Source organism: Erythrolamprus reginae, chromosome Z (assembly GCF_031021105.1).
Source record: "Erythrolamprus reginae isolate rEryReg1 chromosome Z, rEryReg1.hap1, whole genome shotgun sequence".
NCBI lineage: Eukaryota > Metazoa > Chordata > Lepidosauria > Squamata > Dipsadidae > Erythrolamprus > Erythrolamprus reginae.
In genome coordinates, this window is record NC_091963.1 from 64,759,700 (window position 1) to 64,782,223 (window position 22,524).

General features: G+C 40.9%; 1 protein-coding gene across 2 annotated transcripts in view; it reads right to left on the reverse strand.

Moving 5' to 3' along the window:
* POU6F2 (POU class 6 homeobox 2) overlaps positions 1 to 22,524 on the reverse strand; it is a 639,429-nt gene that overhangs the window by 225,199 nt on the left and 391,706 nt on the right. For both annotated transcript variants that reach the window (XM_070767398.1, XM_070767397.1), the window contains exon 4: positions 20,492 to 20,799. In XM_070767398.1, the coding sequence (XP_070623499.1) occupies positions 20,492 to 20,799 (308 nt within the window). The remainder of the gene's footprint in view (positions 1 to 20,491; positions 20,800 to 22,524) is intronic.

Genomic DNA, 22,524 nt, shown 5'->3' on the forward strand with positions numbered 1-22,524 from the left:
CATCCAGACCCTTACAGCTTCCAGGCACCAGCACATCACATCCACCACTTCACTGAATTGGCATGGAATGGAGATGCATAACTGGGTATCATCAACATACTGATGATACCTCACCCCATGCCATTGGATTATCTCATGGCTTCATGTAGATGTTAAATAGTAGGGGGAGAGGACAGCCCCCTGTGGCACTCCACAAAGAAGAGACTGAGGGGTGGACCTCTGCCCCCCCCACTAACAATGGCTGGAGAGATAGGAAGAGAACCACCATAAAATGGTGCCTCCCACTCCCAATGGTGCCTTCCACTCCTAATCACTCCAGATGTCGCAGAAGGATACCATGGTTGATGGTATCGAAGGCTGCTGAGAGGTCGATGAGCACCAGGATAGAGGAATGACCCCCATATCAGGTCTACCAGAGATCATCCATCAGCATGACCAAAGCAGTTTCCATGCTGTGACCAGTCCTGAAACCAGACTGAAAGGAATCTAGATAATCAGCTTCTTCCAAGGACTGTTGGAGTTGGTGTGCCACCACCTTCTCAACAACCTTACCCCAAAAGGGCAGGTTGGAGATTGGCCTATAGTTCTTCAATTCAGCTGGATATAGGGACGGTTTCTTGAGGAGGGTTCATACCACCGCCTCCTTCAGAGACTGTGGGAATGACCCCTCATTCAAGGAAGCATTAATCAACGCCTGGATCCAGCCATGTGTCACTTCCCAACTGGCTGAGAACAGCCAAGAGTGGCACGGGTTCAATAAGCAGATGGAGGAACACATAGCTCCCATAGCCTTGTCCACTTCCTCAGGGGTTACCAGGTCAAACTCTTCCCAAATGATTAAACTAAGACCTGACCCTGTCACTTTAGTCTGTATTGCCCAATTAGAGTCCATATCATTCTGAATCTGAGCGACCTTATCTACAGGAAATTGAACAAATTCCTCCGCCCACCCCTTTAAGGCTCCACTGCTGCCTCCTTATTCAGGAGAGAGTGGGTCACCCTAAACAGGCTAGCTGGGTGAGAATCTGCAGACGCAATAAGGGAGGTAACATACACTGACTTTGCCACCTCTATCGCCACAAGCTAAGTCTTAGTATAAGCTCTTACCCATGCTCAGTCAGACTCAGAGTTACTGGCCCTCCATGCTTGCTCTCGGCGTCTCTTCTGGCATTTCATCTCCCAGAGTTCCTTAGTAAATCAAGGAGATCTCCCATCCCTTCCCTGGTGTCACGGCTGATGCAAGACCAGAAACCCGTCTGGGCACATTTCTGAGAGAAGAACACCTCCCTCTGGGCCCAGCCAGGTTTCAGTCACAAAAGCCAGGTCAGCCCCCTCCTCCAAGAGTAAATATCGGATCAGGAGGCCTTGTTGGCAATTGACCTGGCATTGAGTAGCCTGAGACCAGGGCCCTGACTATGTCTGACACCAGCTACACAGGATAAGACACAGGAGGCAGAACAGGGAATCACTTTCAAACAGCGAGTCCTCATTCTCTGAGGGCGGCCTACCCCTTGGCTCCCACCATGCCTGCCCCTCCCAGTAATGACCATAATGTCCCAGCTCTCCTCCACACCTGGAATCCACCTTCTCTCATTATAGGTCTTGGAATCTCTTGGCCAACCTGTCATTCCATATAAGTCAGTCATTCCTCACTCACACAATAAAATTTAATTCAATCCCCAAACCACAATTCCCTCCCCAATAATATACAATGATAATATGATATAAAGATAGAAAATATGCCATCTACTATATAATTTAGTCACAATTTACATAAAACAGCCATTCATTCAACCTCACAAACAAACATTATCCAACACATATACCCTAATTACAGCTAAAATTAATTTCCACAATTAAAAAGCATTAAAATGTAGTTTAAAATACTAGACAATATAAAACAAATTATAAATACAATTGGATTGACTCGGAAATATAGAAGATATAACTCTTATTCAGCCTGGCATAGTCCCAGTTCATCAGTGTGAACTGGGACTTCTTCTTAAAGACCTTCTTCTTAAAGACCTGAGAGGTCCCAATTGGTTCACTGAAAAGGGAAAAGATATAAAGGGGGGGGGGGCTAAATGCCATAATCTTTATTTATTTATTTATTTTTCAATAGTTTTTATTAAATTTCTTCTTTAAAAGAAACATATATCAAACAAAAAAGACAATACAATGCAAAAATGCAAACATCACAAAACCAACAACAACAAACATTTAAGAACAATATATAAACTTGTATTTATACTTTATGAGGAGAAAAGATAAATCATTCTCTATTACAATTGTCAATATTATTCATATCCATTCAATAAAATTAAGATAAAATATTTTCATCCTATGACTTGAATATTCAATGTCTTTTACTTGTCTTGGTTGTCGATAAATCTACTATTTTCTTACCGCCTTATGTTAAATTTGTATTAAATATTTAATATAATAAAAATATGTATTCTAAGGATATATTACCTATATATATAATAACTTAACTTAACCTTAAGTATATCAAATAATCATTTTTATCCAAAATTTTTAAATCATTGGACAAGTCCACCAAACATGATAGTGTGTTCCCATTTTTTCCTTATATCTCCAACATTGCGATTTTAATTTTGGGTACATCTGAGCTAGTCCTGCAGGTGGGAGGTGCCATCTATAGTACATTTTATAGAGATTCTCTCTATATGCCATTGATTTTGTTAATGTATAATTCTTTGAGCAAATTATGTCCCGTTTATCTAAATTAATGTTGTAACCAAAATTCTTAATCCAATTATGTATGTTATCTTTTAACTATGAACTCTTCCATTTTATAATTCAGTAAGTATTTATATAATTTTGAGATAACTTTTTATCTTGTCCTAGAATTATTTTATCCAATTCAGATTCTCTTTTTTGTATTCCCATTATTTTATCTTTTTGAACTCTTGATTTTATTTGACTATATAGCCACCAATCTACTTTTAAACCATTTTTTCTAATTGTTCTCTATCTTCCAATTCACCTCTTTCATCTAGTAATTGACTATATTTAATCATCTCTCATAAATCTTTGGTATTTGGATGTGTAATCACTTCCATACTGGAGAACCAATTTGGAACTTGTGAATAGTGGGCTCTCTTAATTCTAATCCATATTTCGTATATCGAGTTTCTAATTACATGGCATCTGAAATATTTATGTGTTTTATCTTTTTCATCCCATAGGAAAACATGCTATCCCACCATTAGGTCATGGCATTCTAATAATAATAATAATAATCTTTTGTTCTCCAATTTTACCCAATCTCTTAGCCATGATGCATAATAGTATCATTTAAAGTCAGGTAATCCAAAACCATAATCTTAACATCTGTATTTATAGGGCTCTTGTTATTTCATCTATACAAAGAATCAATAACACTGTAAAAAACTTCTTGGCACTCATTACACAAGGTGAGAAAGAGAAAGACATCAAGAAGTTATCCTCAGGGGTGGCTGCTCCCACCAGCCAGCCCTCTTGGCTCTGTTTTTTCTTTGGGTCAGATCTTACTGACCCAAGTAAGAGCACCTCCCTGCATCCCCTCTCTCACTGACCAACAATCATGGTTTGATGCTAGAAGGTCCTTGTTGCCCATTCTTGGCTCATCCTCTTTTTGAGTAGAGTCTCCATCATTTTAACTAACCTATGTCAAGCTAACTGGCCTGTAGTTACCAGCTTCTCTACTGCCCTTCTTGTGGATAGGCACAACACTGGCTCTTCTCCAATCATCAGGAACATATCCTGTTAAAATGGACTGGTTAAACAAATCAGTCAGGGGGGGGTAGCAATCACAGATCTGGGTTCTTTAAGAACTCTGGGGCGGATGCCATCTGGACCTGTTGCCTTATTTGTCTTTAATTGTTCAAGTTCTTCTAAGACATCGGCCTCTGAGATCACTGGAGCTGAATCCCTACAGCTGGAAGCAATGCCATATCCACCCATAGTATTATATTGTAAGCTGAGAAAACTGAACAGCAGTAGCTATTCAAATGGTCAGCGATCTCCTTATTCCCATCAATTTATGTATTATTTCCAGTACGAAGCTTTGTGATGCTGCAGTTTTTCTTCTTCCTATCACTAATATATCCGAAGAAAGTTTTATCCCCCTTTTTTATTTTCCATTTTTGGATAATACAATTAAAAATTTCAACGATCTATGTGAACTGATTATAGAACTAATTTTTGGACTGATTCAGAAACATCAAACAAATTTATTTGACCATTTTCCTTTTTATTATTTTTTTCTCTCCCCCCCCCTCTGTACCACAACCACAAACTCCTCAGATTTGGCAAATTCTTCCTCTTTTGAGGCTTTAGCCGCATATAATATCTGTTTCGCCTCCTTCTGTCTCATTTTATACATCTCTCTGTCAGCTATACTTCCAGACTCTTTGTACCTCCTATAGGCAGACTTTTTTCTTTTTCTTTTTAATGTTTATTGAATATATACATTAAAAAGAGAGAACAAAAGGCAACACATATAATAATAGTTGTCACAGTCATTGTTAACATATGTAGAGAAAGATAAGAGAAAAGAAAATAGATAGGAGAGGGGAAAGAAAAGACTAGTGAGGGGAGGAAAAGAAAAGGGGGAGGGGGAGAAAGGGAAAACCAGTGATTTAGCTGGAACTTCAATAATATACAACCTATAATTCATATATGTAGTTGGTATAAGTTTCCCTTCAGTTTTGACTGTTCAAAATAAGGTAATGGTTGATTTTAGAGAATATACCTTGCAAATTCTCTGATTTGTATGTTTTTATCCCATTAATCAATATTTTAAGAGTTTAGTCACAGAGTTTATTTAAGATATAAGAGGTGTGTCGTTTGGTGTCTTCTGCAAATTGTAGCAAGTATAATAATATAATTTGTCTCATGAGTTCTTAATTTTACATGATGTTAGTTTTGGATTGTCTTCTTTGTAGATAATTTTTAGATATTTGTTTAAGACAATAATACCATTTGTCCCAGGCCTTGTAGAAACCAGTCTCATCCCTATTTTGTATTTCCATTGTTAATTTTGACATTTCAGCACATACCATTATTTTAATTAGAAGATTTAATCTGGTTGGGTTCTTTTGTTGTTTTTAGCATTGTGCATATAAGATTCTTGCGGCCATGATAATGTGGAGTATGATATATCGATTCTCTTTATTAATATTTTGTCTAATAACTCCTAGCCGGAATAACTCAGGTTTAATTTGGATAATCTGAGAAGTAATCTGGTCTAATATAGTTTTAATTTTGTACCAATATTTTTTTGTGGATTCGCACATCCACCAGATATGATAGTAACTACCAGGTTTCTTTCCACACTTTCAACATAGGGGTGACATATTTGGGTACATCTTAGCAAGTGTGGCAGGTGGTTACTGCCATCTATAAAACATTTTATAATGGTTTTCCTTGTACAAGGTCGCCATTGTTAACTTATAGTTCTCAGTCCAAATTTTTTCCCATTTGTTCAAATTAATTGAATATCCAAAGTTTTGGGCCCATGCTATCATTGGCCCTTTAACTATTTCTTCTGCTGTATCATGTTGTAAGAGGAAGTTGTATATTTCAGATTTTCTTTTCTTTTCTGAGCCTAGAATAATCTTATCAAGTGGGTTGTTTTTTTGAAAGCCAAATTTATTTATGCCTTCATCATATTTTGAATTAATTTGTAAATAGTGTAACCAATTGAGTTTAATGCCTTTATCCAGAAGTTTTTGGTTAAGAATTAGATCATTGTTATCATCTAGCAGTTGGTCATATATTATAATGTTATCTTGCTGTATATAGTATATTGGTATTTTTTGTGTATTGGCCATTATGAAAGCATGCCATCCTGATTGGAGGTCGTAGCCTTCAAGAGTTAGTATTCTAGGGTTTTTTAATGTTATCCATTCTCTCAGTAGGTTAATAATTGAAGCATGGTAGTACAGTTTCACGTTAGATAGTCCAAAATCACCCTTTCATCTATGATCTTGTAAATTTTTAAATTTTATCCTAGCCTTTTTTTTTTTTGACCAAATGAATCTGCGATTTTTTTAATGGAGGTTATTAAAAAATGTCCTATTTAATTTAATGGGTGCAGTTTGAAAAAGATATAGAAATTGTGGGAGTAAATTATTTTTAATTATGGCGATCTTTCCCATTAAAGAGAGTGGAAGTTTTGACCATCTAGTAAAATCTTTTTCCATATCATTAATTAGTTTGTCATGATTATCCTTCTTGATACTACTGCAGTTAGCTGTAACCCACAAACTTAGGTATTTATGGTAACTTTTTTTGTAGTTTAAGGATTTCCTCCAGATCCGTGGTCTGTTTTTGTGTCATATTTTTTATTATTATCTTAGTTTTTTCCCTATTAATTCTTAGTCCAGCGATCTCTCCAAATTTATGAATTTCATTAATCAAAATGGGTGCAGATTCCAAGGGGTCTTGTACAATAAAGACCATATCGTCGACGAATGATGGAAGTTTGTTCCTTTTTAATTTTTAATCCTTGAATTTCATTATTGTGCCTTATATTATTGGGTAAAATTTCTAAGGAAAGAATGAAGATCAGAGGGGCTAAATGGCAACCCAGTCACACATCTTTCCTTATGTTTATTGTATCTGTCATGTCATTATTTATCAGTATTTTGGCTGTTTGCAATGAGTAAATGATTCTAATAAATCCTGTAAACTTCTCTCCAAATTGCATTGTTGCCATTTGAGTTGTAAAGAATTGCCAATATAAACTGTTGAAGGCTTTTTGTAGATCTACAAATATAAAGGCTATGTGTTTGTCTATATTTTTAGTATAATATTCTAAGGAGTCTAAAATGATTCTTGTGTTCGTTGCAATATTTCTCGTTGGAAGGAAACCGTTTTGGTCTGAGTGTAATATAGCATTGAGTATTCTTTTGAATCTTTTGGCTATAATGGAGGCAAAAATTTTGTAGTCTGAATTGAGGAGGGAAACCGGATAGCAATTTTAGATATGGGCTCTATCTTTGGTGTCTTTGGGGATTAAGGTTATATAGGCCTCATTTCAAGAGGTAGGAAGTTTAGCTCCCCCAAGGACTTCGTTAAAGAGGTATAACATTGTGAGTTCCAGTGTTTTTTGGAAATGTTTGTAAAATTTGGAAGGTATACCATCTGTGCCCTGAGTTTTATTATTATTTTGTTTCACAATTGCATTAATTAATTCTGTTGTTGTTATTTTATCATTTAACATATCCTGGTCTTCCTTATTTATTTTTGTTAGTTCTAAGTCCTCAAGTGATTTCAGGATTAATTGTTCATTTACTTCCTCTTTTTTATTCAGTTCCTCAAAAAATAACTTAATTGTTTTTTTGGTTTTTTTTGGTTAATCTTTGTCTTTAGGACACCCATGTGATCATATAATCCCTCTATAGCTTTATCTGTTTTTTGGTGAGGAAGTTTTGAAGTTAACCATTGGCCTCCTTTCCTTTGTAGGACACAGAGTTCTCTTTTGACATGTTGTAAATTTCATCCCTTTTAATGAATCTAATGTGCACTTCTCTGGGTAGATGGTTCCTTTTTGTGTAACTTGGAGAAATTCTATAAATTTCATCTATTTGTTGGTACATTTCTTGTGGGGTTTTATTTGTGATGGAAGCAAGAATTTCCAACATAATCTGGGGCAAGTCCACGTCATTTGATTCAATAATGTTCTGAAACCATAGAAAAAATGCAGATTTCTCGAATTTGAGATTTATTATAGCCTCTTCCAAGTTTTTGTTGACAGTTTCTGTTCTGCATTCAGCATATTGTAGTCTGGTTTCCATTCTTTCATTACGTTCCTCAATTTTTCTAATTTTTTTATCATTCTGTGTGAGGATTCCATGTACCATCTCCATTTTCTTGTCAAGGTGCCCAACACAATCATCAATTTTTTTGATATCTTCCTTCATTGCACCCATGTTTCCCATCATTGCCTCATAATTTCAGTCTATTGATTCCTGCATTTTGATCATCATCTCTTGGAGGGAGGCTAGGGTGATAGGTATGGCTTGTGCAGCTGATATTTTGTCAGTAGGAGGGTTTTCTAAATTACATTGGGTGACTGGTGTTGAGGGTTGAGGGGTTACCTTCTTCCAAGCCTTGGTAATTGTGTTAGTATTGATAGATGGCATTTTAAATATTTTTAAAATTATTTCCAATTTAATCATACAAGGTTAAGAACGAGAATTTCAGATTTGGGTATCTATCTTAGTTCAAACTAATTGTATTAGAATGAAGTATAGAAATAACTGTCTAAGTGTTTTATATTGGAAATACTGTATAATAAAATATGATAAAAGGTGGGAGAATGATATATTTAAACTACACACAGATAAATAGAAGATATATTCAGACAATAATAAGTAAAATTTAAGTTAATCTGAATGCATTAGAATGTAACTAGACTTACGAACCAAGTCAAAATGATCAAATATCAATATTCAAATTAGTATCAACGTATCATTAATATCGTTAAGAATCTAGATGTAGATATTTAAATACTACAAAACAATGCAATTAGGTAGTTAATAAATAGTAAATAGTTAATAAATATAGTTATCAATCAATTAATGATAGCTAATGAGCTAATCTTTCTAGAATAGTATATAAATCAATAAATAGATTAATAACTTGGATATAGGTCAACAAAATAAATCTGATTCAATAAATCAATAAATCTTTAACAGTAACAATATAATAAAGTATAATAAAGTGGTATCAATAGTATCAATAATAGGTTATTAAACTACAGCTAGCACAGTATGGATTATTCAAAATGGCAGTGAGGGGCAGGGAGATAAGAGAAAGGGAGATATAGAAAAGGCAGTGAGTATAAAGAAGGAAAAGTTGATTATTAATTAATTAATTATTCTGAAAATACCCGTAAATTTATATCATTTCATCAAGGAAAGGGCAAAAACCTTCTGTAAGTCAAGATAAATCAAGATAAATATTTGGTCCAGCGAAAGTCTTAATCAGAGAGATTTACGACAACTATTCTTTCCTCTCTTTTTTTGGCTTATGCAATAATGTTGAGTCACAGTTCAATCTCAGTCAGCAAGAGTCTGTGCTGCACATTCAGTGAGTAACCACAATTCACAGTCCTTATTGCCAATAGTCAATTATCAGAAAATAGTGGAAATAGTGCAAAGTCAATAAAAGGCCAAAAAGAGAGTAAGAAAAAAAGGCAGAAAGAAAAGAAAAGAAAAAGTATATATTAGAACCTCCGTTTTTGTAGCTTGTCACTGACTCGATCCACTCTAGTCCATTCTAATCTGTCCAAAACTTTCTCTCACCATCAAGACATCCAAAACAGAAACTTTCTCCCATATCTATTGTGTATGACACGTTGTTTTCAATCTATCACTGCATTAATCACCAATGGAGTCCAGTGGAATGATCAGGATAGTAAAAGACTTCATTCACAGGAGACCATTCAATTTGCCTAGCACCGTTCTTTCATTGCCGCCATTAGGCACTCAGAAAGATCGCAGTCGCCGCTTTTTAAAAAAAACGTTTTGGCAGATCTTTTATCCAGTACACAGCACGCAACAGGGGGTTTACCATCCATTACCATCCACAGATATTGATTGATCAAAACCAGAAATCCTTCAATCTTCTCATTCCAAAAACTATTTCTGTCATCTCCTCGCAGCTTCCTTAATGGAGTCGGAGCGTCACAGCTTCAGGCCAGTCTGAAGACTGGTTTCTTCGTGTGCCAGCTAGAGGGATCCCTTGCTGCCCGGTGGGTCTGCTGACCTCCCTAAGGTGTGCTGGGGATTCCTCTGTTTAACCACCATCTCTACAGGTCGGGGATCGCTGAAAAGCAGCCAGAAAAAACACACAAAAACCAGAATGGTCTCGGAGAGACCAAAGTCTGCCTGGTACCAGCATGATGTCAAAACCGGAAGGCAGACTTTTTTTTCATTGACTATAGCCCTTACATCATTACTAAACCACAGCAGTTTCTTCTTCCTTTTATCTTTAGTTATTTGCCTTACATACAGTCCAGTGGCTTTTAAGATGGCCTTTTCTAATACAGTCCGCTGGGTGCTTGCTCCTGCCATTTTATCCCTCCCCTTTAATTCATTATTTAAATATTTCCCCATTTTATTGAATAGTTTTTCTGAAATCCAATACTTTGGTTGTAGTACAGGATTGCTCACAATCAGTTTTTACATCAAACCACAAATATAGGTGGTCACTGCAACCTACGTTTTCTCCCACCTTAACCTCTGAAACCCGGTTCCCATTTGCAAAAACTAAATCTAGAATATTCTCCCCTCTAGTTGGTGTCTTAACCAGCTGTCTCAGAGCTGCTCCTATAAGGCCCTCTACTATATTCTTACTTTTGCATGTAAGAGCACTAGGGATATTCCAGTTAACGTCAGGCATATTGAAATCACCCATAACCACAATATCTCCCTTTACTGCCATTTGGGTAATTTCATCCACCATCTTGTTGTCATAATCCTCAGATTGCCCTGGAGGCCTGTAGATCACCCCAAATCTAATGACAGAACCCTCTTTAGTTTGCATGCAAACCCAGAAATTCTGCAGCTCTTTACATGTATTTTGAATCAGTGTTGCTTTTAGACTTTCATTAACATAAATGGCTACTCCACCTCCCCTTCTCTCTACTCTAGCCTTCCTATACAATGTATATCCTGGTATGGATATTTCCCATTCATTGAAGTCCTTAAACCATGTCTCAGTTATGGCAACCAGATCCAAATTATCTCTAGATATTATGGTCATTAACTCACAGAGCTTGTTGCTCAATGTTCGAGCATTTGTGCACATTACCCAAAGAACTTTATTATCATTATTTGTTTGCCCCCTTTTCTCAACAACTACATCTATTTCTTTTACAGTTCCCTTTTCATAAACTTCAACAAACTGATTTTCCCCTGTTCTGCCTGGCCTCAAGCCACCCAAGCACAAAGTAATGAATCAAACACACCCACTCAGATTTGTAAAAATCAAACAAGGATTGTTCTTTATGTTCAGAAAACTGCAAACCAGAAAGTTTCAGAGCAATGTGAGTTTAAGTAGTCAATAGATCAGAGTTAATTACTCCAGTCCATGCAGGAACTGTTCAGGCTTACTGCAACCAGCAATAACTCACAATTGGAATGTCAAAATGTGACAGAGATCCAAAGGCCAAAACGAAACCACGATGCATCAATGTCTCTCTTCAAAGCTGAACGATAATCTCCCACACAAATCACTTCAACCCTCCCCCTTTTCAAGGTTCCAGCAGCATCATTAAGTCTTATCACCTGTGACCTATAATTTGTTTCTGTGTTTGCACAGCTGCTCTTGTCTTCCTATCATTCTCCTCACCCAAGCATTCAGAATAGGGTTATTCATTAACTCTTTTCTTTCTGATTCAGATGAACCTCTGGCTGGAGAGCTGACTGAATCCATTCCCCTCTCTGTCTCTCCAGTCCCTTCCTGCTCCCTGTCTCTCCCTGTCTCTGCTTTCGGTTCACTGTCTGATTTGTCCTGCAGCCAGACTGGCCTTCTGTGAACAGACAGCCCCCATTCCTCTGCGTCAAAATCAGCTACCACAGGAGCTGGCCTGAAGCCAACCACAACATCCCCATTGGTTGGGAACAGAAATCATCCACATTGGTTACATCCACTAACTGCACCTGATGGCTTGGTAACAATGTGCACTTGTCTTACAACAACTTCCCCTTGGAACATCCCCTCATCCGCTACCTGAGCGGCCTCGCTAATGTCCGCAACAATCTTACTATTTAAATTTGCAAGAACATTATAGGAATTAGATACAGAGAGACCAAAATTGCTGTGTCTGTGTTCCGCTGCATGAAATCTTCCTGAACCAATAGTTGTCCACACAGCCCTTCTCCTGGGGGTGGGGGGGGGCACTGAGGAAGTGGAGGCTGCACATATGGCTACATTACAGCAGTGGCTGGGACAATCTTTCCACTTCTGACCGCAGAGCACAAACTAAGGACTGTAACCTAGAGATCTAACCATATAAACTAGATGTCTTTATACAAAGAAGACAGCACCCCAAGTTTCACAAAGTACTACGGAAAACAACAGCCAAACAAGTGTTATACTGCACCAAGCCAGACAGCTTAACAATTTATTGAAAAACTAGTACTTACCAAAAAAATCAACAACCCCTGTAATTAAAATTTTACACAACTGTAAAACATATATAACACTGAACTAAGCCAGTAATTTTGAAATAAAATAGAATTACCATCTCAAGCGCAGTACCCCTGAATGTATTATTACTATTTTTGGTTTACAACTATATGATTTGTGTGCCATTAGGTGCAAGGGCCACTAATTTCTCACTAGCTCCCTTGAATTCAAGCAATAGGAATAGAAAATGGCTTTTACAGTACCTTCCTCCTCCTTCTCTCACTCAGCCTCAGAGTCCCTGCCTCAGCCTCTGTGAACTGAAACTGAATTGGAAATGGCCTTTCCTCTCCTATATTCTACTTCCCAACCAGTAGCTCTGAACCTTCCTTCTTCTTCTCACACTCAGCCTCAGAGTCCCTACCTCAGTCTCTGTGAACTGAAACTGATTGAAACATTTAAATATGTTAAACTGATCAAAACATTTAAATATGTTATAAGGTTAAATAAGGTTCAGGAGAGAATTGTTTTTAATAGGAAAGTGAACACAAGAACAAGGGGGCACAATCTGAGGTTAGTTGGGGGAAAGATCAGAAGCAACGTGAGAAAATATTATTTTACTGAAATAGTAGTAGATGCTTGGAACAAACTTCCAGCAGACGTGGTTGGTAAATCCACAGTAACTGAATTTAAACATGCCTGGGATAAACATATATCCATCCTAAGATAAAATACAGAAAATAGTATAAGGGCAGACTAGATGGACCATGAGGTCTTTTTCTGACAACAATCTTCTACGTTTCTATATTTCTATGCAGCCTATTTCAGCTAACCGCTAGCTGTAGTTCAGCAGTTCAAATCTCACCACTGGCTCAAGGTTGACTCAGTCCTCCATCCTTCCAAAGTGGGTAAAATGAGGACCCAGATTGTTGGGGAAAATATGCTGATTCTGTAAACCGCTTAGAGAGGACTGTAAAAGCACTATGAAGCAGTATACAGTGATCCCCCGTTTATTGCGTCCCCAACCATTGCGAACAGGGTACTTCGCTATTTTTCAACCCGGAAGTCAAAATACCATCTACGCATGCGTGCCCGTTTTTTCTATGGGCACGCATGCGTAGATGGCAACCGGCTTCCCTGGGTCTTCCCCCTCTTGCTGGCGTCAGCGAGGAGTTTCCCCACCGCCCACGCAAACTCCTCGCTGCCGCCCGCCCTTCGCCCGCCCACGCGGTTCATTCTCGCCGCTTTCGAGCTGAGTCCGGAAGAGAATTCGCTCCCGGACTCAGCTCGAAAGCGCCGATAGCCAGCGTGGACAAGCCATTCGCTAGCGCTGGCTCTCGGCGCTTTTGAGCTGAGTCTGGAAGAGAATTCGCTCCCGGACTCAGCTCGAAAGCGCCGATAGCCAGCGCGGAGGAGCCGTTCGCTAGCGCTGGCTCTCGGCGCTTTTGAGCTGAGTCCTGGAGCGAATTCGCTCCCGGACTCAGCTCGAAAGCGCCGATAGCCAGCGTGGACAAGCCGTTCGCTAGCGCTGGCTCTCGGCGCTTTTGAGCTGAGTCCTGGAGCGAATTCGCTCCCGGACTCAGCTCGAAAGTGCCGAGAGCCAGCGCGGAGGAGCCGAAGATTGGGGGCGGCGCGGCTATTTTAAAATGTCACCGCCGGCATGGGGGGCTTGCCAGCACCCCCCGGACCCCCAACCTGGGTTTGGGGGGCTGCTAGGAAGCCCCCCATGCCAGCAGCAAACAGCCGCGCCGCCCCCAATCTTCGGTTCCTCGCTAGCGCTGTGGGAGTAAAAACACCATCTGCACATGCGCAGATGGTGTTTTTACTTCCGCAGCGCTACTTCGCGAAAACCCGCTCATTGCGGGGGGTCCTGGAATGGAACCCTCGCAACGAGCGGGGGATCACTGTATATGCTAATATCAATACCTGGGAAGATCCTGGAAAAGATACTCAAAAAAATAGATCTGCGAACAATTAGAAGCAAAAAGTTATAACAAGTACTCAGCACAGGTTTATTAAAAAGAGGTCATGTCAGGTTATTTCATTTCAAAAGTCATTTCAGAAAGTCACTAAATTAGTAGAGCAGCAAAATGTTGTGGACATATTCTACTTAGATTTCAGTAAGGCGTTTAACAAAGTAGACCATAATCTACTTCTTGGTAGGCTAGAAAAATGTGGAACAGACAACATCAGATGGATTTTTATGTGGCTGGCAAACTGTACTGAACAGGTAGTCCTTAATGGTACTACATCCACATGGGAAAAAGTAAGCAGTGGGGTACCACCGGGCTCTGTCTTAGGCCCAGTATTCTTCAATATCTTTATAAATTACTTAGATGAGGGAATATAAGATGATATTAAACTGGTAGAAATAGTCAACACCCCAGAAGACAAAACTATATTGACAAACCTGAACAATGGGCCCTAGCCAACAAGATGAATTTTAATGTGGAGAAAAGAAAAGCTTCCTATTTAGGCAGGAAAAATATTTTTCAAAGCATCAGAGGATAGGACAAGAAATAATAGTTGGAAACTTGTCTGAGATTCAGCGGTGAAATCTACTTATCTTTCCTACTGGTTCGGAAGTGCATGCTTCATTTTGTGCATGCACAGAGAGTTAAAAAAAGAAAATGGTGACATCTGGGCAGTATACCCAAACTGGGCCAAACTGGTAGCATTTCACCCCTACCGAGATTGTATAGGTTTGTGATGATAACCTATGACACATATGCCAGAGGTGGCACGCAGTGCTTTCTCTGATGGTATGTGAGACATCTTCCCCATGCCTCCTGCCAATCAGCTGAGTTTTAGGTCTCTGCTGTGCATGCACAGGGGTAGGATCAGTGAAGGGCTGTCAAAATTTTTACTACCAGACTGTGAGCATGGCTTATGCAGGGCACCCTGCATTTTCTTTCAACATCTTTCAGTGCAAATTGAGTGCTCTGTGGTGGACTCTATTTTCGCTGCGTTCCCTCCCATTCCAGGCAGTAGCCCACCCCTGGGTAGGATGTATGTGGGACATGCATGCACATGTGCAGGGGCAGTAGGGTTGCAAGCACATGTGGGAGGGGGATGTGGGGGGTTACATGTGCATGTGCAGAATGGGAGCATGGAGGGGTTATGCATGTATGTGCAGGGTGTCGTGCATGCATAATCTGTGAAATGATTAACGGGTACACTAAATCCACAATATTTAACACTAAACTTACTTTATATGCTGTTTTAAATGATATTTATTTATTTATTTATTATTTGGATTTGTATGCCGCCCCTCTCCGAAGACTCGGGGCGGCTCACAACAAGTGAAACAAATCATAATAATCCAATTAATTAAAATATTTAAAGATTTAAAAAAACCCATATACTAACAGACACACACACAAGCATACCATGTATAAATTAAACGTGCCCAGGGGGAGATGTTTAATTTCCCCATGCCTGACGGCAAAGGTGGGTTTTAAGGAGTTTACGGAAGGCAGAAAGAGTAGGGGCAGTTCTAATCTCCAGGGGGAGTTGGTTCCAGAGCGCCGGTGCCGCCACAGAGAACGCTCTTCCCCTGGGGCCCGCCAACCGACATTGTTTAGTTGACAGGACCCGGAGAAGGCCCACTCTGTGGGACCTAATCGGTCGCTGGGATTCGTGCGGCAGGAGGCAGTCTCGGAGATATTCTGGTCCGATGCCATGAAGGGCTTTAAAGGTCATAACCAACACTTTGAATTGTGACCGGAAATTGATCAGCAGCCAATGCAGACTGCGGAGTGATGGTGAAACATGGGCATACCTAGGTAAGCCCATGACTGCTCTCGCAGCTGCATTCTGCACGATCTGAAGTTTCTGAACACTTTTCAAAGGTAACCCCATGTAGAGAGCATTACAGTAGTCGAACCTCGAGGTGATGAGGGCATGAGTGACTGTGAGCAATGAGTCCCGGTCCAGATAGGGCTGCAACTGGTGTACCAGGCGAACCTGGGCAAACGCCCCCCTCGCCACAGCTGAGAGATGGTTTTCTAATGTGAGCTGTGGATCGAGGAGGATGCCCAAGTTGCGTACCCTCTCTGAGGGGGTCAGTAATTCCCCCCCCAGGGTAATGGACGGACAGATGGGATTGTCCTTGGGAGGCAAAACCCACAGCCACTCCATCTTATCCGGGTTGAGCTTGAGTCTGTTGACACCCATCCAGACCCCAACAGCCTCCAGGCACCGGCACATCACTTCCACCGCTTCGTTGACTGGGCATGGGGTGGAGATGTAAAGCTGGGTATCATCGGCATATTGATGATACCTCACCCCATGTCCTTGGATGATCTCACCCAGCGGTTTCATGTAGATGTTAAATAGCAAGGGGGAGAGGACCAACCCCTGAGGCACCCCACAATGGAGAGACCTCGGAGCCGACCTCTGACCCCCCACTAACACTGACTGCGACTGACCAGAGAGGTAGGAGGAGAACCACTGGAGAACAGTGCCTCCCAACCCCTCCAACCGGTGCAGAAGGATACCATGGTCGATGGTATCGAAAGCCGCCGAGAGATCGAGGAGCACCAGGACAGAGGATAAACCCCTGTCCCGGGCCCGCCAGAGATCATCCATCAACGCAACCAAAGCGGTTTCCGTGCTGTAACCGGGCCTGAAACCCGACTGCCGGGGACCTAGATAATCGGCTTCTTCCAAGGACCGCTGGAGTGCTACCACCTTCTCAACAACCTTCCCCATAAAGGGAAGGTTGGAGACTGGACGATAGTTATTAAGTACGGCTGGGTCCAGGGAAGGCTTCTTGAGGAGGGGGCGCACGAGCGCTTCTTTATAGAGTGTTGGAAAAACTCCCCTCCCCAAGGAAGCGTTGGTAATCTCCTGGGCCCAGCTCCGTGTCACCTCCCTGCTGGCCGAGACCAACCAGGAGGGACACGGATCCAGTAGACAGGTGGCAGAACTCACAGCTCCAATGGCCTTGTCCACTTCATCAGGTGTCACCAGATCAAACTCTTCCCAGACAGGTGGACAAGTACGTGCCCCAGTCACCTTGACTGACTCATTGTCAGTTGACTCTGTTTTACAATTGGAGTCGAGGTCGGCCCGGATCTCAGCGACTTTATCAGTGAAAAATGTGTTAAACTCCTCGGCACTACTCTGCAAGGGCTCCCCAACTCCCCCCTAGTTAAGAAGGGAGCGGGTCACCCTAAACAGAGCGGCCTTGCGGGATTCCGCTGATGCAATCAAGGCGGCATGGTACGCGCATCTTGCCGCCTTGAGCGCCACTTTGTAAGTCTTAATAAAAGCTCTTACAAGTGTTCGATCAGATTCAGACCTACTCTTCCTCCATCGCTTCTCTAGACGTCTCTTTTGGTGTTTCAACTCCTGGAGCTCCTCGTTGAACCATGGGGCTCTACGGGGTCTAGCGCCACGGAGAGGTCGCAAAGGCGCAATCCAGTCAAGAGCCTCCACAGCAGCCATGTTCCAGGCCTCTGCAAGAGACTCCGCTGAACTGTGGATGAGTGCCTCTGGAATAACCCCAAGCGCCGTCTGAAAGCCCTCTGGGTCCATCAGGCGTCTGGGGCGGAACGTTTTCATTGGTTCCGCCTCCCTGCAGGGAAGGACTGGAGCCAGGAAGTCAAGCCGTAGTAGAAAATGGTCTGACCATGACAAAGGCAATGCTTCTAAGACCCTTAGTCTCAGACCATTTCTCAATTGCTCGGAAAGGAATACCATGTCAGGTGCGTGCCCTCCCTCGTGAGTCGGACTCTGTACTACTTGAGTCAGGTCCATGGCTGTCATGGTGGCCATGAACTCCTGTGCCAACCCAGAGGTTTCGCCGAGTGACGGCAGGTTGAAGACCCCCAGGACAATGAGTCCGGGGAACTCCACCGCCAACCCGGCTACCTCCTCGAGTAGCACAGGCAGGACTTTTGACACGCAGGTACATGAGAAATAAGCCCACCTGAACCCCTAAGTCCAACTTCAGCAAGAGAGACTCGCAACCCGCAATTTCCGGAGCAATGAGTCTACGCAGGCAAAGGCTCTCCCTGGCTATAATAGCCACTCCTCCCCCCCTTCCCTGGGGTCGAGGTTGATGCCATATCTGAAACCCAGCTGGGCAAATTTCAGAGAGAGGAACACCTCCCTCCGGGCCCAGCCAGGTTTCAGTAATACAAGCCAGGTCGGCCTCCTCATCCAGGATCAGATCCCGGATGAGGAGAGCTTTATTTACCACTGACCTGGCATTAAGCAGCAGCAACCTGAGTCCAGGGCCAGAGTTACACTCATCACCAGTACCCAAGATTGGGCTCACAGAGCCAGAACAAGGGACCGTTATTAAGCAATGGTCCCTCGTTCCCCTGGAACGGCTAGCTCTGTGGCCCCCGCCATATCTGCCTCTCCCCAGCAACACAGGGATATTCCCCCACCAACCCAATTATACCAATCATTCCATTCATACCCACAAGTATATTTATCCCAGTCATCCATTACTTAGCACCCCAATTATATTAAAAAACAATTAAATTAGTAACAGTATAAAATAGCAATTGATAAAAAATTTAAAACACTAAAACATTAAAATTATACTTATATAAATATAGGATAAAAATTATAAATTAGTAAAAATTGATTTTTTTTGATGGTATAAAATCAGATCTTAAAACATTTTATAATCATCAGTAATCAATCAGTCCAGGTGTGATGTTCCTTGGTCTCCATGGTCTAAGGTCTTAATCTAGTTTCAAGAGTCTTGATGTTAAACCTCCTCTCTTTCTAGCTGTCTTTTAAATCAATCCAGAAGGGGGCATAGTTCTTCAATCCATTCACAATCCACAAGGGGGCATAGTTCCTCAGCGATGATACACACAAATCAAGAATCAAGGTTAAGAGGGGAAGGAGGGGGGGGAAAGGAAAATTGGAGAAATAATCCTCAGTTCTTAGTTTTTAATCTCCCCCTGGCCCCCAGCAGCTCTCACCCACTGGTGCCATACGGGGGAGGGGGCTAAATTATTGCCCCTAGATGTCCTCATTCATCCGTTGGCGTTTGAAGCTGACCTCCGCCACTGGGCTCCATTCCTTCCCAGCTGTCTCTCTCCCCCCCGTTGTCTCTGTTGTTCCCCGGCACTGCCATCTCAACACCGGACCTCTCACCTCCGGAGTCGGGCTGGGGTCTATCCCGGCGGGGTATATTTAATGAATTAGAGGCATTTGTGAATATTTAGTGCCCTCCAATCCAATAGTCTAGAATTCAGGAATTTGGCTTTTTGACTGTCATTCATTATATTGGATATACTTGTTGAAAACAGAAAAGAGACATTTGGCAAAACATGGGATAGGATTTTCCAGATGTTATTTACCCTCCCCATCTCCAGATAACATATCTGTTTTAAAAATATCAAAATTCCTGTTACTGTTGTTTATTATTCATCTGGAATACTTCTGTAGTTCTGAATGCTGATGCATTTTTTTTCTCTTTTAGTATGTTACTTCATTTTTCAAGCAGGTATAAATATATGTAACATTTAAACCTCTAGAACAAATAAGAGATGAAGCAGTTGATATAATTGATAAAGACCTATTTGTTGGAGAAAGAAATCATTCTTCTTCCCTTCAATTTGCATTTGGACTGCAAAGAAAATATAAATTTTTTAGATGGTGATGGGCACCAGAATTTCTTAAAATTAAATAGAGTGAACTTGAAGAAAAATGACATAATAAAATTTAATAATAATAATTAAGTTTTTATCAAACCCATTTTTACTATATGCTTTTTAATCTACAGTATCATTTTATTTATTATAACATCCATATTAAGTTCATTATAAAGATAAAATTAGAATAAAAGAGGAAAGAAATCATAATTTCTACTGTTGGCCCTCTGAAGGACAGTTTAACGTGAAACAGAGGGATGAAAACTAATAATTCCTAGTCTGACAATAGTTCTCCTTTTCTTTTTCCAGTTCCACATTCTATCTGCAGGAAAGAAACACTATCACCATCCCGACTTCAAATGTGGAATATGCTGGGATGAAATATCTGAGTCTAAAGACTATTGTGAAGTCAAAGTATGAATGAATGTTTGTGCATGGGGTACATATAAACATCTTAAAAATATGGAAATGCTAAGGATGATAAAATAAGAGTCACGTAAGTTAGTCATTTAAGAAAAAAAATGAGTAATCCAGACTTTTGGCCATAATATGCTGACTACAATGCTTACATTATGCAAAACAAAATCATGCCACAGTGAAAATTGGTAGAAATCATTCACTACCACCATTGTAAAGTGGTAGTAACCATTCAAATACAAGACAGATGAGATAAACAATGATGGATAAAGTAAGAGACAACAAACAGATCATCTAACATTTACCTGGAGTGGGTTTGAGGATGTGAGCGAAGAGGGAAGACCATGACCTGGAAGTAGGTTGCTCTTTGTGGGGGAGCTTGAAGTTTGGTGAGCTTGAGCTGGTGGATTTTGATTCTGAGGCTGTTGCTGTGACGGTGGTGGTGGAGGGTGCTGTTGCTGTTGAGGCAGTTGTGGCTGGGTTGGTTGCTGCTGGGGTTGACTGACTTGTCCCTGTGCTTGCTGGCTAATTTGGCTCTGCTGCTGTTGCTGCTGTTGCTGGAATTGTTGAAGATGCTGGAGCTGCTGGAGTTGGGAATTCAGGGATGAGGTAGCTATAAGTGATTTAAATATATCAAGCTGGAGTTACAAATGATTCTTCACAAAGTTATAAATGACAATAGTTATACAAATAAAATCTCAATGGTCAAGGACAGGAAACACTAAACTGGAAAAAAGATGGATGGATAACGATTGAGACCAGATTCAAGAAAACGGTACAATACTGCACAGAAGAAATTGAATATGTCAGCAGGATTCCTTTAGCTTGAGAATTGGACTTAAATTCTCAAATCTTCTAATCAATGCAGCCAATGGTTTTGCTAGGACCTGAAGCAGTGGTGGCATTCAAATAATTTAACAACAGTTTCTCTATCTAATGATTGGGTTGGTAGGCATGACTGGGAGGTCATGTGACTGAGTGGATGTGGTCAACTCAATGTCACTCACATTGAGGGGTACTTTGCCTTGCCTGGCCTCTCCTCATCATGCCTTCCCCCTCCCCTCCCAGTCTCTCCTTGTCATGCTCGGCCTCTCCTTGCTCACCCAGCCTCTCCTCACTGGGCGTCTCACCTTGCCTGGCCCTTCACCTTGCCTCCCAGCTGCTTGCCTCATCAAGGCAAGCCTCATATGCTTGGAAACACTCTTCTTTCCTCTTGTGATAGAGTCAGTGCTAACATTATAAGGGCATTGTAAGTATCTCAAACAATTCCTTACTGTCATTCTCCACTTCACATGTGGGTGGCAGCATCAAGTTCAATCCCCAACTCAGTGCAGAAATCATTACATCCTGTATGATGGATGACCATACAATCTATTTTCAAAAATTTCCAGTGAAGAAAAGTTAGCCCAATCTGTAACAGTTTATTATACTAAACAAGAGCTTGTAAATAGTGTTATATGTAGCCTGAATACACTTTCTTATATCATTGATTCTGGTTCTGCCCGTTGGATTGATAGAAAATAAATCCCATGCTGTTTTCCAAATGACAGCCCTTCAGATAGCTGAAAACTATTATCATATCTTTCTTCTATATGTTAAACGTTTCTATAAATTTCTTTTTATGTAGCTTGGTTTTCAGATCTATCACCATTGTGATACTCTTAAATTTGCTGCAATTTATAATTCCCTTTTAATTTTTATTTATATCTCACCTTTATTATTTTTCCTAACACAAGACAGTGAACATATCAAAAACACCATTCTGTTCCTGTGTCCCCTACAACAATATCCCTATGAGATGGGCTGAGAGAGAGTGACTGGCCCAAAGTGATCCAGACAGCGGTGGGCTATGAGCCGGAATGCTAAATTGAGCTCACCGTGTCGGCCCATAAGTTCTTGCGAGACCAGCGCGATTTTGCTGCTGCACCTGTGGAGGTAGCAAAATTGCGCCCGTGTGTGAGCAAGGTTTTATCTGCAGCTCCATGCACGATTTTGCTGCCTCCACAGGTGCAGCAGCAAAATCGTGCTGGTCCTGCAAGAACCTATGAGCTGCGGCGGCGAGCATAATTTAGCTTTCCAGCTCGTAGCCCACCGCTGCATCCACCTCACTTTCATAGCTAAGTCAAGACTTGAATTCACAGTATATTGCTTTCTAACAATCTTAACCACTAGACTGAACTGATTTGTAATCAGAACAGGACACAGTATTCCAAGTAGGAATTAATCAAGTAAGAGCAGAGTTGGGACAGTTACTCCCCATGATGTGGACATTAAGTTTTGCAAATGTACCTTCAAGTGTCATTTGCTTTTGTAGCATCTCTCTCATCCTAGTGGTACA